At 49.9% G+C, this 18937-nt stretch overlaps 1 protein-coding gene across 1 annotated transcript; it reads right to left on the bottom strand.

Moving 5' to 3' along the window:
- Positions 1-1318: 1318 nt before the first annotated feature.
- CXXC1 (CXXC finger protein 1) lies at positions 1319-6655 on the bottom strand. Its single transcript, XM_082852653.1, has 15 exons — positions 6558-6655; positions 5658-5776; positions 5456-5556; positions 4904-5139; positions 4637-4813; positions 4198-4224; positions 3876-4121; positions 3601-3708; positions 3284-3468; positions 2788-2995; positions 2595-2705; positions 2418-2467; positions 2220-2316; positions 1795-1947; positions 1319-1712 (listed from the first exon to the last, which is right to left on the bottom strand). Exons 1-15 carry the CDS (start codon positions 6558-6560, stop codon positions 1566-1568), a joined length of 1968 nt encoding a protein of 655 aa, XP_082708779.1. The 5' UTR covers positions 6561-6655; the 3' UTR covers positions 1319-1565.
- Positions 6656-18937: the final 12282 nt, after the last annotated feature.

The raw sequence follows: 18937 nt of genomic DNA, 5'->3' as shown, positions 1-18937 counted from the left end.
CTCGCTCAGGCAAAACAGCGCCGTCTGTCCTGTTGTGGTAGCTTTTATTAAAGCATTATCTAGGTTTACACTTTACGACTTGTTTTTTTAACATTTCAGAAGTGCCAAAGCAGCAACCTATGTTTTTATTAATTATACAAGCAATAATTGGCTTTCTTGAGAACCTGCCGTGCTTCGCCCTTGAGCGCAAAAGCAGCGCAAAGTTCCCACCATTATTTTGATTACACTGAAGTAGCACAAGGACATTTCCTTGCGTTCCCACCACTCTGATTAGACTGAGGACATCTCATGGATCAGTGCCCAAAGCACTCAGTGCTTCTTCGTAGGCCCCCGGTTTGCCGCGGGGGGGCTCAAAGCATTCAGGACTGTTCACAGCTCTGGCTTATTCATATGCCCCTGGTTTGCCGGGGGGGCTCAAAGCAATCAGGACTGTTTGTAGTTCTGGCTTATTCGCCAGCCCCCAGTTTGTTGGGGGGAGGGCTCATGGGTCATGTCTCCTTTCCATGTCCTCAGTTATTCCACTACAGAGGACGTCTGGTTAATGTATAATGCAGATGCACATTGCCCATTGGGGAGGGCCCAATATGTTATGCTTAAATTTTCTTATCCTGCCTTAAAACATCAGATCTCCCCCAGGGCTATTGTGTCCCGTTCTCTCTTCCCGGCTGGAGTCACTAGAGCACCTAGGGACATGTCATGCCTGGCAATGGCCGGAGCTTCTTCCACGAGGGGAGGGCCGGTGCTGCTCTGCAGGCAAACAGGAGGCCCGTGAGGGCGGGTCCAGGCTGGAAAGGTAGCGTTGTGCGGCTCACTGCACCTGACAACGAGAGGACAGGCTGGTGCGCCCGACAGAAACCCAGTGAGCTCCTGCTGTACACTCGTCCCGAGAGAGGGGTTTCTGGGGAAAGAGGAGGGCCTTGTGTCCGTCATTTCATACAACTCTGGTCTGGAGACCATCAATAAGAGTAAATAAGAAAATTCCTGCTCACACAGGAATGATGAATCAGCCATACACAGACTGAGCACTGACTGTATACCCACTGTCACACAATGAGAAGACAGGCTGACAGTGTAGGTCCCTGGACTCTCCCTCAGCACCTCATATCCCCACAGACCAAGGCGGAGCCTGCAGAGCACAGAGTGGGCGCCGACTGGATATGTGCAGCCTACACCTGTACTGCAGCCTCTCCAGAGTACAGGTGTGCCACTCTACTCTAGGGGCGCAGGAAAGCAGTTGCAATGGAAAAAAAATTTGGAGACCGTCCATAGTTAGCTTTCTTGGTTCATCAAAATTTTATTAACAAAACCAGAGTGGGGGAGGCAAAGGTGCGGAGACTCCGCAAGCCCTCCCAGGCACAGAGAACAGAGAGACAAAAGAACAGACAAGGACGTGAGAAAGTTCTGAGGCCCTGTGGTAAGGGCAAACAGGCGGTCAAACGGTGCACGGGCACAGGCAGAAACTCAGGGACCGTGGGAGGAACATGAACGGCAGACCAGACAAATGGGGGCTCCGGGGCCGCTCCCGCCCGCGCCACAGGGCAGGAGGGCGTCTGGACCGCTGGGGCTCAGCGGTCGGCACTGGAGCGCAGGTCGGTCGTGAGTGGGTCGTGCTGGATGGTTTGGTGCAGCATCAGGGCCAGTAAGCCTGCCCGGTTGGTCATGGCAGTGCGGACGTTGCGCTCTTGCTCAAACAGCTCGTCCAGCTTGTACCACTGCCGGGGGAGCAGGGGGAGCCGTGACAAGGGGATCCCCGAGCCACCCCCCGTCCCCCCCGCATCCGCCGCTGAGACCTACCACGCGCACGCGCTCCAGGTCCACCTCGGCACGCCGCAGCTTCTCCCAGCAGTAGTGGCGGTTACACTGGCGCTTGGGCAGGCGGCAGAACTCACCCGTGAGCTCAAAGACGTCACGTACAAGGGGGCACCCGCATACCTCGTCAGCTGGCACCTGCGGGGAGACCGGGGTGGGCGTGAGTGCGGAGCGGCGAGGCCGGGAGGAGGACAGGAGTGGGGGCCGGGGGGTGGGAAGGAAAGGCGAGGTGGGGGGAGTAGGAGGGGATGCAACAGGGAAAGGAGAGGCACGGAGGGCGAGGAGGCAGGGCAAGTGGGGGCTGTGGAAGTGGGCCGGCAGGAAGAAGGGAAGCGGGAGAGGGAGGAAGGAAGTGTGGCCCGGGGGGAAGGGAGGGGGACAGAATGGGGAAAGCTGAGGGGAAAGCTTACTTTGGGGTCCCGTGAGTGCTCGGGGCACAGCACCTGGAGCCGCTTGCAGTATGTCTTGCTCTGAGGATTGTAGACGTCGCAGAAGAGTCGTGTGGCCCTGCGGGTGTGGAGCAGAGAAGGTAGCAGACAAGGTAGCAGAGGAAGCAGAGGGTGGCACCCAGGCCCGGCCCCGCTAACTCCCGCAGTGCCCACACTCACCCCTCGATGCGGGTCGGGTACATGGACCCAAAGGACGTCTGGCTTTCGTACTGGAGGAGTGAGCACAAACGGAGGGACTGTGGATGTGCGCCGCATGCCCTTGCGAGACGGCACCCCCGCCCCCAGGGACCCAGGGATGTCCCCACACCGTCCACCCCCTCAGGCCGACACCCTGACCTTGGCGTAACAGCGCTCCATGTGGCGCAAGGCAACACGTGGGTTGATGGGGTGCCCGCAGGAGACACAGAAGATCTGCAGGTCCGTGTCATCGCTGTCACCCTCATTGCTCTGCACGGGGTGGAGGAGACGATGAGGCCAGGCGGGAGCAGGTACTGGGCCCTGCGCCGCTGCTGCATCCGTGCCCGCTCACCTCCTCGTCCTCGCGCACAGCCTGCTGTTTGGCCCGCAGGATAATGGCCTCGAGCTCGTGGAATCGGCGCTCCATTTCCTGAAGGCGGGTGCGGGCGCTCTGCTGCTCCCGGCGGATGCGTTCGAGCAGCTTCTTGCCGTGCTCCTCAGCAATGCAGGGGCTCTGCTGCCACTGCTGGATGCGCTGGGGGAGGATCTCGTAGATGCGGCTGCAGGGAGGCAGTGAATTGGGTGAGCAGAGAAGGAGGCAAAGCAGTAAGGTGAGCAGTGTGATCCAAGGGCGCAGAGCAGATGGGTGACTCAGTGGTGAAAGGTAAGGAACCAGGTGACTGAAGGGCAGATGGCTGGGCGGACAGACAGACGGATGCGGGAGCAGGTGGATGGCCCGGTGGGTGCTGGGTGACTGAATGGTGACTGACTGGCAGACACACAGGGGGCTCTGGCCATGCCCCACCCTGTACTCCCTGACTCCCCTGAACCCTCCAGCAATGACTCACTTGGCTGCCAGCTTCATGCCGCAGTCATCTGAGCAATACTTGGAGCCGGGCTGGGCAGCGCGCACACAGCCAGGGCCCAGGCACTGCGGCAGCAACGCAGGGTCCTTGGCGTCAGCGCGCTCCGGGTGCTTCCATTTGTCCTTGTGCTTCTGCTTCTGCCGATGCCGCTTGTATCTTTCTTCCTTCTGTGGGACAAGATGGGCCAGGGCAGGGCGCAGCTGAAGTCAGCCCCGCACCCCTGTTTCCCCCTGCACCCCAGCCCTTCAGCCCCTGACCTTCGCCCTCCCTCCCCACACCCACTGCACCCTCTCGGTCACCTTCTTCTCAGACTTCTTCTCCCGACGCTTCACGTGCTTCACTTTCACCGCCCTCTTCCGCAGCGCAGGGTCCAGGAACGGGGACTCCTCCGTGTCACTCATCCAGGGCTGCAAGTGAGGCACACGCTGATTCGCCTGCTCCACTCGTGACTTCCCTACCACCTGCTCGGTCCCCACGTCAGTATTCCATACCCTCTGCCTCCTCTCTCCTCATCACGGACACTCTCTGCTTCTGTAACCACTACCCTTCCACATGGGATGCTCTGTCTGCTCACCAGGCCATGGTCATCAAAGGCCCCTGCACAGAAGTCCTGGTACAGGTCAGGGTCCAGTGGGAGGTCCTCGTCCGAGAGTGGCTCAGGTGTAGCCGTAGCCTCGGGCAGCTCCTTGACTGCTGCTGCTGCCACTGCCCCCTCGTCCTCGCGGATGCGCCCCAGCTTCTGCGACGGCTGTGGCTGCTGCTGGGTGGGCAGTGGCCGGCGAGGCCTTGGCAGGGACTCTGAGGGCATCACCGGCGAGAGCTGCAGGGCAGAATCTCAGGACTGGCCCTGACCGCCCTGCCCGCAGGCCCCGCCCGCCCTGGGGGGCTGGACTCACCGAGGAAGGGAAGTACTTGTACGATTCCTGTGCCGGCAGGAGGAAGGCCCAGGTCAGCCCCAGGTGGATGGAGGGAGCCCTGCCCTAGCCCTTCCCACAAGTGCCTGACTCCACCAACAAGCCCCGCCTCGCCTCCCTAGACACACCAGCGCCCCCCGCCCCCCATCGCCAGGACATGCTCGGCCCTGCTCCAGCTGCGCTGACACGTCTGACCACCTAGGAACGCCTGGCCCTACCCCGCGCATCTGGGGTTGCGGACTCCCCTGCTAGCCCAGCACATCTGGTCACGACCCACTAGTCTAAACCAGCCAGGTCTCTCCCCACCTGTCCATATGCGATTAGGCCCCACCTCACCCGGCCCACCCATCCTAGCCTCAATCAGCTCTTCCCAGACATCCTAGCCCCCCACCTGACCCTGCCCAGCTCTGCCCATGCTCACCCGGGCCCGAAGCTGGCACTGACGCAGCCGGCACTTCTGCCGGATCTTGTTGGGGCCCCCAAACTTCTTCATGTCTCGGCAGAAGTCACAGTGGCCACAGTCCTCGGTGCGCCGGCAGGCCTCACACTCACCACACATACGGGCTGACCGTTTGATCTGCTGCTGCTGCTGGTGATGCTAGCAAGAGGTGCCCGCAACACGGCTCAGGAACTGAGCAGGGCCTGAGATGGGATCACCTCCCCTAACCCAGCCATCGCGGCCACTCACCTGGCTGGGTGTGGCCACCAGGGGCTGTGGAGAGGATTTGTGGGGCGAAGCAGAGCCCCGAGCAAGCATGGCCCCAACCCCTGTCCCTGACCCCGCCCGGCGCTGCAGGTCCAGATCCGGGGCAGGTCTCTTGCGCCCTCCACCCTCATCCCGGGGCTCACTGCCGTCTCGCTCAGTGCTGTCCCGCTCCCGTGACTTCTTGTGCCGATAGCGGATCTCCAGCTTGGGGTCCTTCTCTGAGGGGCAGAGGGTGGAGCCAGCGTGGGTTGGCACCGGGGGATGTGGATGGCACCAGAACTCTTTCTTCCTCTTCTCTCCTCTTCGGTCCCACCCGCCTGCTCTGTCTCCCTACTCCAGGGCAGAGCTGTCCCTGCCGGTGGAGCTTTCTACCACAGCTCACGATGGAGCCTCCATTCCGGCTTAGCACTGACCAACAATCACTCTGCCCACAGACGCAGATCACTACTCCCCGTGAACCACCCTCCCATTAAGGCTTCTCCTTCTCCTCCCTGGCAGCCCCAGCTGCCTGCCCTGTCCACTCCGGCCCCTCACCTCGGCACTCCCGGCAGTACCACTCCCGGATGGCCTTGGCCATCTTCTCAGTGATCCGGATGCAGTCCCCATGAAACCACTCATTGCAGTTGTCACAGCCGCTGCGGAGGATGGGGCGAGTGAGGGAGATGTGAGGGGCCAGACCCATCGGCCTCTCCCCGCCCGGCCAGGTGTCCATCCCGCCCACCGCTCCGCGGCTCACATCATGAAGCAGTTGATGTCTGGTTTGCGGCAGATGCAGTAGATGGGCGCGTTTTCCCCGTTCTCTGACTTGCTGTCCTCCCCGGCATCTGGAGGCTCTGGGTCTGAAGCGTCCGCCTCCTGTGGGAGCCCCCAACATGGCTCCTTAGAGAACCCCCATCATGATGCCTCATCCCTCCAGTACAGCTCCATCACGGCTCACCACAGACCTCAACAGTCTGCCAATAGCCTTCCCACCATGGCTCCTCATAAATCTCCCCACCACAGTCCCCACAGACCACCCCCCCACTCACCGCTGACACCCCCTTAGCCTGCTTATAAACCCCCATCACTCTGCCTCTGAACTTCCAATCGCATACCCCACTGACACCCCATCACTCTATTCACCCACTGAGCCAGCTGCTGCCCGTTACAGACACCGCACCACTCACCACATTTTGTCCTCGTCATGGCATCTCACAGACCCCCATCACCGGGTCTCAAGACAGCACGGTTCCCCTCAGTTCCTCCGTTACTAACCTCACAGACAACCCCGCCCCCCTAGATCCCCCGATACAGACTCATCACGGCTCACTCCAGACTGCCCAATACAACACTTCGCAAACCCCTCATCACTCCGCACAAAGAACCCCCCATTCGGACCCCCAAGAAACTACCACTAAACTTCCATTACGGACCCGTATAATGGCTCATCACATAACTCTCAGACGGTTCACACACGAGTAAAAAAACCTGACCAGCAGACCCCCATCATTCTAAGGCTCGACAGTCCCCCGCCCCATTCTGCCCACTGACTCCCGTTATGGTTCGCCACAAACCCCCATGCGTCTGCCGATGGACACTACCATTTCCAGCCCCACTGACCTCTACCGCCGACTCCCTCCTGGGACCCCGTACTCACCATCTCTCCGCTCCCAGCGCACCCCTTCTCGAACCCCGCCAGCGACCCGCGAGCCTACACAGTCCCTCAGCGTCGTCCCCGGCCGTTGCAAAAGCGCCCACCAGTACTTCCGGTTTTCGTCGCGCCTCCCAGGCACTACTGCGCAGGCCCAGTGCGTCGGCTCCGCGACAAACAAGTCGGTCGCCCGCCTAGAGCTCCGACAGTCTCTCAGGCGCCGCCATCTTGACTACTGAGACCGTACGGCGGCGAGTCCATACATTCTCAGGAAACATGGCCACGCCTGTATTTCTGGACACCTCCATCTTGGAGTCTGATTCCGTAAGATGGCGTAGTCCGTACGTTCACTGGCAACACATGGCAGCGTGCTAATCGGCTTCCGAGAGGGCGCCGCCATCTTGGCGGTCGATTCCGGCGCCAGCAGCTGGTACTGCCTAGATGTTCACAGGGAAAGGGGCCCGCTTTAGGAACACTACCTGGATTAAGTCGCTCTCATATCACCGTAAAATCATTTTTCCCTTCTGCAGGTACTGATCGGCGCCGGCATACTGTGTGCCTTACGCTGGGAAGGAAAGCAGTCCCTTTGTCATATGCCTCCCACATTACCTCTGACTGAAGAAATCTTTGTATATTGGGGGCTGGGGAAGCCAGTCAGGCTTATACCTGATGTGGCCTGAACTTTATGTAAACTGGAAAAGCCTGACCTACGGTCTGTCAAATATATGTTGTACATTTGTTTTAACCATTACAGTAAAGCATGCCCACTCTGACAATAGGGAGAAATGCTTCCCTTCCTGTGACACCGATGCTAGTATTCCTTGGAAGATAAAGTTCCCGTCCCAGATGCCAAGGTCATGCTCACTGTGTATCTGATAATTTGTAACTATACATCTCCGTGGAAACCTTGAAGGAATGTAGCTCTGTCATGTCTGATATATGTTCTTTGTTCTGACATGGTATAAAACTGCTGAAATGGGCTTCCCTGGTACCGCAGTGGTTGAGAGTCCGCCTGCCGATGCAGGGGACACGGGCTCGTGTCCCGGTCTGGGAGGATCCCACATGCCGCAGAGCGGCTGGGCCCGTGAGCCAAGGCCGCTGAGCCTGCGCGTCCGGAGCCTGTGCTCCGCAACGGGAGAGGCCCGCGTACCGCAAAAAAACCCAAAAAAACTGCTGAATACCATGCTTCTCTGGAGTGTTTTCTTCCTCGGTGGAGGCTGCACTCCTGGGCCAGTCCTCATCTTGGAGCAAATAAAACTCTCTTATATTCTTTAATATAGATTGTTTATTGATATCTGTGTTGCTACCTCCCACCACTCTTTCCAGCTGTCACACTCCTCCCAGCAGTTCCTTAGCCAGGCCTCGCAAGATGATTCAGCCTCTGGGCCTCTACAGCAGCATTCATCCATCAGAACTAGTCCAGAGCAACAATCGATGGCCATAAATGATGGTGACCTGACCATCTCTGGTGAGAATGGCTGGACCAAAGTAGACTTTGAAATCAGGGACCACCAGCTTCACCAAGTCTTCCTCTGACCACACACAATGGGTCTGTCACTTGGGGTGCTTAGCCAATGAACACACCAAGAACTTTCAATTAAAGCAGAAGCATTTATTACTTGTTTATTACTAGCGACAAGTAGGAGACAGGGAGATAGCTCTCAAAGCACTGTGTCAAAAAAAAAAAAAAGGGACTTGCCTGCTGATAAGACTCTGCGCTTCAAATGCAGGGGCCATGGGTTCGATCCCTGGTGGGGGAAATAGGATCCCACATGCCACACGGTATGGCCAAAAAAAAAAAAATCACTGTGTCCCTGGGGAGTTTTAAGCCTGGGGAAGGCATGATCATGATAATGAGGCAAAGGTTACTCTAGGTTGCCCAAAACTGCAAGTAAGTAGGTGCTTGGTTACTTTTTCTCACTGTGGTATCTTGTTGACTGGAATGCACTGTAACCTTTTTGGAACATCTGGTGTCTGCAGCTTTCTGCAAATTAATGGCTAGTTTCTGCAAAACAAAGCACACTTTGGTTTAACCCCATTTCATCCCTACTGTTGCCTAGCTGACACCCACCACTACCGGAGCATAGATTTCCTCAATTCCTGGTGATGTCCCCTTTGGTTCTCTTGTTTCATATGTATTTAGTATTCTCTCCTATAAAGTTAATTTTTAAATTCTTTTAAAAAATTATGTTATGTATAATCAAAAATCTGTACAGATCAGAGAGCTAGACATCTCTTCAGGGTAATGCTCTAACCTGGGCAACCATGAAAATCAAGTGGGGTACAAAACGTCAGTACACCTGCCCCCCTCCACACACACACTGGATACGGAAGTTGTGGTCATTATAAATGTCCACATGTCCACGTTCAAAGGCAAAATGACTTTCTTTCAGGTTGAGGAGAAGGGTCTGGGGAAAATGAAAATTTTCACCCTTGGCTGAGAGTTTTTCTGGCTTTCTTGGCTCTGGACATAGTAGCAACTTTTTTGCTATTCGTGGTTTAGACTTGATTTTATTTTCACCTTTCCTAAACATTTTTACTCATGGTCTCTTCCACACTGTCACAGACACCAAGACACAGAGGCTACAACATGGGTTCTGTGACCTCCTCCCCAAAGGGGTTTTTAATCTGCTAAACAGAGACCTTCAGATCCAGCATAAGACTTGTCTCATTTTTATTTATTAATGTAGAATTAATCTTAATTGGATTGTAACTTATTTTACTTAATATAATTTAATTTTTAATTTAGTTTTTCATTTAATGTATTAAATTAACTTTAGTATAGTTGAATATGTGTTGGTAAGGTACTTAGATAAATTTATTACCATCAATTAATGAATTTTATATAATTCAATTTTATTACAGTTTGATGTAGGAAAATAAGTTTAAGGCAATATAGTTCAAGTTTAACTGAAATTTAATTACTCAAATTAAATTTAATTTAACATAACTGAATTTGGATTTATTAAATTTAATTTGGTTTAAAACAATTTAATATTAATTTAATGTATTAAATTCAATGTCTTGTGTATTTTTAATTTCAATTTAATTTTGGTTTAATTTAGTATATTACATTTTATTTTATATGGTTTAATATAGTTCATTTAATTTTACATATTTAAATTTTAATTCAAATTCACCTTAATTCATTAAACTAAAATTTTATTATGTAATTAATTACACTGAGTTAACTAATTTTATAGTCAATTACTATATTTTTGAAATATAATTTATTAGATTAAATATGATTTATTTAATTAAGAAAAAACAGTGACAAAACATAAATTACCCAAATCATGAATGCAAAAGAGCCATCAGTACAGATCCTACAGATATTGACTAGAGAATATTATTCACACATTTATACTGACTTAATGTAATATATTTGACTGCTTAGATAAAATGGACAAATTCCTGTCTTTAGTAAGACAATTTACCAAAATAACACATGAGGAAATAGAAACTTTGAGTAGCCATATAGATACAAAATTATTTGAGTTTCTGATTAAAAACCATCCCACAAAGGAAACTCCAAGTCCAGATTACTTCACTAGTAAATTCTGTCAAATATTTAAGGAGGAAAAATAGAGCAATCCTAAATAAAGTCGTTCAGAAAATAGAGTAGGAAGGAATACTCCCCAATTCCTTTTAGGAGTCATTTCCCTAATACCAAACTAGACAAAGACATTACAAGAAAAGAAAATGATAGACCAATATACCCCATGAATATAGATGCTGCAAAATTTGAGGAACAGCCTCCAAGAGACCATCTTTACTTCTCACATCATGGCAGAGTTTAAGGGCCTCCAAGACCATGATTACTTCTGACACCAATTGCAAGTCTGGGGGTCCCCAACTAATTTGCTAGAAGGACTTACAGAACTCACTGAAAGTTGTTATATCCACTGTTACCACAGGAAGAAGATACAGATTCAAATCAGTCATAGGACAGAGTCCGGGAGGGCTCCAAATGCAGAGCTTCCAGTTATCCTCTCCATGAGGAAGCATGGACAGGGTTAGCTGCTTCCAGGGACGATGTATGACAATATGCATGGAGAACTGTCTACCAGGGAAGCTCACCTGAGCCTTGGTGTCCAGAATCTTTACTGGGGTTCCATTACATAGGCACTGTTGACTGCCCGTGTGCCTGATCTCAGTTTTTAGCCCCTCAGGAGGTCAAGCTGATACCATGTGACCCAAAGTCCTCCCCCTAAATCACACTGTTAGACTTATGGCCAGCCACAACCCTAAATCACATTGACTGTCGAGTGACTAAAGGTCCGCAGGCAAACAAAGAGACTCCTGTGAGGAACAGCATTGACAGGCTTAGTTAGCTATTACCACCTTAAGCCAAGGAGGGCAAAGGGCAGACCTCTCTCTGGACAAGGTTAAATTCTTTACTACATAGGTGAAAAAGTCATTAACAAAATATAAGAGAATTGAATCCAGCAATTTATAAAAATGATAACACACCATGAGCAACTGTATTTATGCCATGAATGATCCCAGGAATGCAAGATTGGTTTAAGGTTTGAAGTCTCTTGGAGGGATAGTTATACCACGGCACCCTGTTTACCTTCTACATCTCCATACAGGCCAAGTAAGCAAAGCTTAACTGCAGTGTAAATGAGTCTTGGTAGAATGCCCTGCATTCCCCCCAACCAAGGGAGACAAGCAGCCTTAACAGAAATAGCCAAAATACCATTTTTCATCCACCTTCTCAGTTGCAGTTGACTTCAAGACTTCATTTCACCTCCTCTTTGGATATGGCTGCAGGTTATAGAAGCCCTCGGCTTAAGTTTAGAGCTGACTCTTCAGTGAAAGAATGACCACCATTCTAATTACCCATTCTATGGCTCCTCTGTTTTAGTGTTTTCCATGGGACTAGGGATGCAGGAAATTGATATCATGATGATTGTGCTTTTGCTAACTGCAATGAACTGTCTGAATGTATTTGGGCTTGTTGTGTCCTAACATACTGAGTCTATGGAAGCATGGTAAGCAACTGAACAGCTATAGTAGTGATTCATGTAACCTCATTAACCACCACACTGGTGCTTAAGGAACGCTTGTCCACTTGACAGTTTGGGGCAGTGAACACTAAGACTCCCTGGGATCCAGTCACAAATGCTCTTGCCTAAGTGGTGGGTGATGGGGGATTAAGTGTCCCCCATTGTCCAACCTGTTAATGAATGTTTACAGACTGGGCAGCAAGAAGTAGGATTGAAAGAAGTCACCTGACTGGTGCTTTGGTGGTTGTTCACTCACCTCCAGTGCAAGAGAAGAAAGCAATGTCATCAGGATAATGGGAGAGCAGACCCTGCTGCCTAGGTCAAAAGGCAGTGTAGGCTATGGGTAGTGAATTAGGGGATTGAAAAACTGAACATAAATAATGTCTGCAATGAGGATATAGAGCTTTGGGTAGACTAAAAATGTTATGAGTTTGTATGCTTAGCATGAGCGGGCAGCTGCAAGAAGCTGCAAGTATATGCACAGCCTTGCTTACTGGTGCTGAGCTACTCTCTCCCTCCCTGATCTCTGCTTTACTCTGACCTTAGCTGCTTTAAAAGGAAAAATGTCAAGTAAACTGGGGAATTCCGGGTAGAGGAAGGACTCAAATGTTTACTGAGTTGGATTTGTTGGATACAGGTGCCCAAGTCATCATCCTACCATGGTGGATGGGGGTGGGTGGTGGTTGAGGCACAGGGGTAGCTGATTGTACCAAGGCCTGCAGGACTAAGCTGTGGCATGTGAGGAGGAAGAAAGAGCAAGCCTCGGAACCCAGGTGCTCTCCAGACACTGGGAGATACACAGGGGTGGAGGACGCATCCAGTGGGCAAGGAGCCAAAGCATGAAAAAGGCTCCGCAGTTGCTCCAGCCAGCCTCTACAGCCTGGCCGCCACCATCCGCCAGCAATCCTCAGGCTCTCAGCCACAATGTAACATGACCTCCTGACAGAATCGGGCAAAACTTACAGTGAAAGGGGGAAAAATTAAAGTTACCATATAGGTGAGGGCCCTGGGGCAATTAATCTACTGTTGCTATAGCTTCCTCTGCCAAATATATAATAACATTGATGTGTTCTATGCTTTAACTATAAATGCTCATAAACTTCCAGGAAACATTCTCCCCTTTGGGGTAGAGCTAAAGGTAGAGAAGTATTATGGGACAAATTCCCCTGCCGTTGGCACCAGTGCAAGGTCAGGGTATAGCACAAGTGCTTCTATCCCGATTCCAAAGCTTTCTCTTAATAGATGATAACCTGTTGTTTGGCAAAGCAAAGTCTCAGTGTCAAGAAAGTCTCACTTTTGGGCTTCCCTGGTGGCGCAGTGGTTGAGAGCCCGCCTGCCGATGCAGGGAACACGGGCTCGTGTCCCGGTCCGGGAGGCTCCCGCGTGCCGCGGAGCGGCTGGGCCCGTGAGCCATGGCCGCTGAACCTGCGCGTCCGGAGCCTGTGCTCCGCAACGGGAGAGGCCAAAATAGCGAGAGGCCTGCGTACCGCAAAAAAAGAAAAGAAAAGAAAAGGAAGTCTCACTTTTGCATGAAAACCTGGCAACTATGCTACAGCTGCTGTTAAAGCTGTCAGCTATGTAGAATCAAAAGCAGATGTCGTCACTGTGCTCCATGGGAAGAACTCAAAAGGCATTTTCATAGTTGCAACCAGTATTTCCCTTCAGGAACCCGTTTTGTTTTGCTTTGTTTACTGATTCTTGGGCTGTTTGGTCTGCCAGTTAAGAGTACAGACTGGCAGAGTAAGACACTCTTCTCTGGGGCCATGAACAAACTGCAGCTGCTAATCAGACCTTCTGGTCACTCATGTAGATGCTCACAGTAAGGGATTATTCTCTGATGAGATTGACTGTAATCAAGCTGCTGATCAAACTGCACTGCTCAGATCACCACCAGACACTGCAGTGCATCCACCATCTGGGATGGGCACAAAGAAAAAGACTTTGGCCCCATCTGCTCCTGATGGATTGACTACATAGAACTCTTGACCTGCTTTTAGGGATACCAAGGATGACCCACCACTCCTGACACTTTTCAGCTTACAGTGAGATTCCAGTCTAATCAGCCAACTCTAGCCATACCATTTGGCTCCAGAATTAATTGGAACCTTCATACATTGGTGGGAGTGTCATATGGTGCAGCTGCTTTGGAAAAGATTTTGGCAATTCCTTCAAAAGTTCAACGTAGAACTACCATTTGATCTGGCAATTCCACTCATCCAAGATAATTAATTATCCAAGATAATTAAAAATGTACATCCAGGGCTTCCCTGGTGGCGCAGTGGTTGAGAGTCCGCCTGCCGATGCAGGGGACGCAGATTCGCGTCCCAGTCCGGGAGGATCCCACATGCCGCGGAGCGGCTGGGCCCGTGGGCCATGGCCTCTGAGCCTGCGCGTCCTGAGCCTGTGCTCCGCAACGGGAGAGACCACAACAGTGAGAGGCCTGCGTACCGCAAAAAAAAAAAAAAAAAAAAAAAAAAAAAAAAGTACGTCCATACAAAAACTTGTAGATGAATGTTCACAGCAACAAATAACCAAAAAGTGGGAACAATCGAAATGTCCATCAACTGATGAATAGACAAACAAAATGTATTATAGCTCTACAATGTAATATTATACCATTACATAAAAGAATGAAGTACTCATACACCATGCTATCAATACGACATGCATGAACCATGAAAACATTGCTAAATAAAAGAAGCAAACACAAATGGTCACATATTGTATGATTCCATTTATATGAAATGTCCAGAATAGGCAAATCTATAGAGACATAAAGTAAACATCTTTGTTTTGTTGCCAGTCTTGAGGGAAAGTATTCAGTATTTTCCTATTAAGTATGATGTTAGCCGTGGGGTTTTTTGTAGATGCCTTTTATCAGGTTGAGGAAGTTCCCTACTATTCCTAATGTGTTGAGTGTTTTGTTTTTGAATCATGAAGGGCTGGTGAATTTTGTCAAATGCTTGTCTGTGTCTATTGAGAAGATTAATATTCTATAAGTATTGATTTATAAAGATTAATTTTTTATGTTAAGCCATGCTTGCATTCCTGGGATACAACCCACTGTTACCTCCTCTTGTATTTTTTTTTGAAGAGTTTGTGAAGAATTGACATTACTTAATCCTTAAACATTTGGTAGAATTCACCAGTGGAGTCATGTGGGCTGGGCTATTCTTTGTGAGAAGTTTTAAAAATTACTAAGTCTCTTTGCTTGTTATAGGTCTACTCAGATTTCCTATTTCTGTTATAGTATTTTTGGTAGTTTGTGTCTTTCTAGGAATTTGTCCATTTCAACTGAATTATCTAATTTATTGGCAATGATTTATACTATTTTTTAAAATAATCATTTACTTCCGTAACATTGCTATTTCGCTTCTGATTTTAGTAATTTGAATCACTTTTCTCTTGGTCATTCTAGCTAATTTGTCATTAAAGAAATCTGTTCATGGGAATTCCCTGGCAGTCCAGTGGTTAGGACCCCATGCTCTCACTGCCAAGGGCCTGGGTGCAATCCCTGGTTGGGGAACTAAGATCCCACAAGCCGTGTGGTGAAAAAAAAAAAACAACAAATCTTTTCAAAGACCTAGCTCTTTGATTTTGCATCTTTATTAACTTACACTTTAATCTTTATTATCCTTCCTTCTGATCACTATGGGTTTAATTTGCTTTCCTTTTTCGATTTATTTTAATCTGAAAATCTACATTGTTGATTTGAGTGTAATGGACTCTAAAAAGAAAAACTATATAAGTGGGCAATCAAAACTCAGTTTCCAGTAAAGCACACAATAAGATAGGCAGTAATGTGGAAATTCTAGGAAGCACGCCTCCAATTTGATAGAATGCTCAGCCTCATGGTTGGATAGGGGAATAAAAGACCCAAGCTGGCTCTAAGAGACCCAAACCACATTACTAACTCACTCTTCTTTTACTTTCCATGCTTACCCCTGGGAAACTGGGCTACTGGAATTTAACCGTGGCAAATAAGAGCAAGGTGTGGGTGAGGACTCAGATCTGGTGCTTCCTTTACCAGTTGGCTATGTTGTCCGAATGTGAGCAGTTGTGGGTATTGTTGACAATGATCATGCTTATGAAAGCTCTAATTTTATCATTGGCAACAAATGCCATCAACTGTTTTATTTGAAGTGATGGTCTCACTATTGTAGATTGTTTATTGATTATTTGCCTCTGACAGTTTTGAAAGCAGGAAGTGTGAGTCCGCCAACTTGCTATTCTTTTAAAATATTGTTTTGGCTATTCTGAGTTCCTTAAATTTCCATACAAATTTTATGATCAGCTTGTTTAATTTTTCAAAGAAGTGAGCTGGGATTTTAATAGGGGTTGTGTTGAATCTGTAGATCAATTTGGGGCAGTACTATCATAGTAACAATATTAAGTTTTTCCATCTAGAAACATGGGATGTCATTCTTTCCCCTTAACGTGAGCCCTGACTGCAGGTCCAGCTGGGCTAGTCTAGGCCCAGGAATTGGAGGCAGCTGGACAACTTTCTAGGGTCTAGGGCCCAGGTCATTAACTCCCTTCTTTCCCCTTTCCCTTCCCATGTCCAGCTCCCTGCCCCCCAACTCCTCAATTGCCAGGGTTGCCAAGTAGGGAGTGTCAGGCCTTTCACCCCCCTGTGCCCCAGAAAGCCAAAACGTTATCTTTACATTTTCAGAGCCCCTGGTACGTCAGCCGCCGCCACACTGGCAGGATGTCAGAAATTGCAGCGACCAGTGAGGAGTGCTTCAAAGTTCGGCGTCCTGGTTGCCCCGGGCTACCAACTCCAAGAGGACGGTGTGTGGCGCTGTGTCTGCGTCTGGCCGGAAATGGGCAGCGTGACCATGGGAACCTAGAACGCCGAGACCAGGTACTTGCTCTTGGCTCGAGGCTTCGAGATTCTCTCCTCCACCTCTCTGGATATTTTCGGGGTTCTGCCCGGAAGGCAAACCATGTTCTAGTACGTCTTTCCCCTTGGCAAAGTCGAAGGTCTAAATACAACTCCAATTTATACAACTAATTGTATCTTATAATAGGTATAAAGGTTTGGTTAGATCGCACCTGGTACCAGGAGTGCACAGTTCGGGCTTTCTTAGCACATCGGGAAGATTTGTGTTATTTTGTTGTTTATTGTACTGGCTTAAAATGGGGGTGGGCGGGTAGGAGTACCCCTCCCGGATCAGGCGGAGGAGAGCGAAGGTCGTGGTAGCATCCCTTCCCCGCCTCCCACAGCAGCCGCGGCTCCGCCCCCCGCCGGGTCCCCTCCGCTGCCTGCGGGTGCCTCGGCTTTGGCATCGGCGGGAGGGGCCCCAACCGGAGACCTCGGGCGCTCCAAGAGCTCCACAACCCGCCAAGGAGCCCCGGAAGTCGAGTCCCGCGTGAGGTCCGTCCGCCCTCTGCAGGTTTGTCCAACGTCTGAAACCGCTCCTGGGAGAATGGGTCTTCATATTGGAAATCCTGCATCCCCCGGCGATCAGCGCGTACCTGGAGCTGCAGGGGCCTCGGCTCAGCGACAGGAGGCCCGGGCTGTGCCCGAGCCCGGCACTCTCCTGGGGAGACTCTTCCAGACACTACCCACCGGCAGGGTAGCTCTCAGCCGAGCCCCGGGGACCGGGTGGAGGCCGGGCGTCTTCCTGGCCGGGTCTGCAGCCGGCCGCCGGGCGCCCTTCACTCTTAGGGAGAAACCCATGTCGACATAACGGAGAGTTTAACTGAGCTACTACTCCTGGGTATTGCTGCCTCCTCATCCATTTTGTTTGGCCAAGTGGTTTGCAGGGACCTTAAACTGACACTAGCCCCCTCATGCAAGCGCACACCCTCCGTGGCAGCCACAGAGTCACAGGCAAACAGAAGTTCCTGGTATGCCTTCCCCAACAGCTCTTTTGATCAACAGTCTCCCCCGCTTCCCAGCGCCTGTATGCCTTATGCACCCCTTAGATAGAACTCCTGCGGCTTACCAAAATTCTGGTTTGAATTGACCTATCGGACCCTAGCCTGGGAAGTCCAAAGCACTCCACCCAGGGACCCTAGCAAGGGCATGTGCCCCCGTGTCCTGCCTTCTTGCACTCTGCCTTGACCTGACAGCTGCTGTAGAGATGAAGTGTACTTTCTCCAGGACCTGTGAGTAATAAACTTCTCTAATGATTCTTGTGGTCCTGTTGTCACCAACCTGCACCCTGTGCCTCACTTAACAAATGTTAATTTAACAAAGTCACAAGACAGTGCCACTCTCATCCCCCTCAAGGACTCACCCCTCTGCCGCTGCCTAGGGAGAGCCAGATCACAGAGCCCTGGCCCAACCAGTTCAGATCCGGCGACAGGCGGCATGAAGAGCATGTGGCTTGGGAACTGGGTTGACCTCAGTAAGCCAGGAAGTGCATCACGGGTCCCTGGGGACCGTGACACAAGGAGAAGCAGAAGTCAGAAAACCTGCATCACTGGCTGGCTGGAGTTTGCAGCCCATCAGGGATAGGTGTCACCTGGACAGGGGACGTGAGGCTGCTTCCTTGGGTATCTGACTGCGTTTGTCAGCCTCCATCCTCCCTACCTTCTGTGGGCCATGAGTACTAGGATAGAAAGAGGAATCTCATCAGCAGTGGGAGATCTGCTGGAGGCCGCTGTGTGATAATTGTTATTCTCTCCCAGGCACCACCTTTCACACCACAACTGAATTAAAAGTTACTATCACCACTTGCCAAATTGTCTTCTTTTTCTAGTATTGTGATATGACTTTGTTTCCCTCCTGTGTCCCCGACTGACCCTTTTCTTCTCTTGATGATTTAGGAAGATAAAACAAATGTTTGCAAGTTTCAGAATGTTTATGGTAGGCTACCATGTTATGTCTCTGCTTTGCGCTGTTTTAAGAAGTGTAATTGTCCCAACATTCTTTTGATCTCAATCATAACAGGGAATTGTGTGAAAACAAAACAAAGAACCAAAAAAAAAATTCTTGTAATTTCTTTGAAATAGTTTGGAACAGTTTTTACTGTTTTATCTTAATATAGATAGTGTTTTTGTTTGCATTTCAAAAAACAAATGTAGCTATAAAACATTGTATTGTTTGTTCTTAAATGTATTATGTAATCTTTATGAATTTACAATATATGTGCTTATATTTGCTCATTAAATAAAGGATTTTTTGAAAAATCATTTGTAATACTACAAAGAAGAATGGCAAATACAAAGGTTACTGTTTTCATTTCATAAATATTTTCCTTTGATCTGACAAAAACAGGAGAGGAGGGAAGTCACTGACTTTTTTTCTACCATTATAGTATTTTAAGATTAGTTACAACTCTTCCTTGATAAGGTAACTGTTTTTAATCTCAGCATTGTACAAGCAACTTCTTCAATCCATCAGGAAGAATCTTTGGGCCAGAC

The sequence above is a fragment of the Leucopleurus acutus genome (genome assembly GCF_964270905.1).
Source record: "Leucopleurus acutus genome assembly, chromosome: 13".
Taxonomy (NCBI): domain Eukaryota; kingdom Metazoa; phylum Chordata; class Mammalia; order Artiodactyla; family Delphinidae; genus Leucopleurus; species Leucopleurus acutus.
The sequence above is the reverse complement of the archived record's forward strand: the minus strand, read 5'-3'. Positions and strand labels throughout refer to the sequence as shown.

What these genes read in the sequence shown, in the direction of transcription:
- CXXC1 (XM_082852653.1), bottom strand. An exon ending in TACCCGACCCGCATCGAGGG is followed by an intron (nt 2,317 to 2,417) that starts GTGAGTGTGGGC and finishes CCACACCCGCAG; the next exon opens with GGCCACACGACTCTTCTGCG. An exon ending in ACCTGGAGCGCGTGCGCGTG is followed by an intron (nt 1,713 to 1,794) that starts GTAGGTCTCAGC and finishes CTCCCCCGGCAG; the next exon opens with TGGTACAAGCTGGACGAGCT.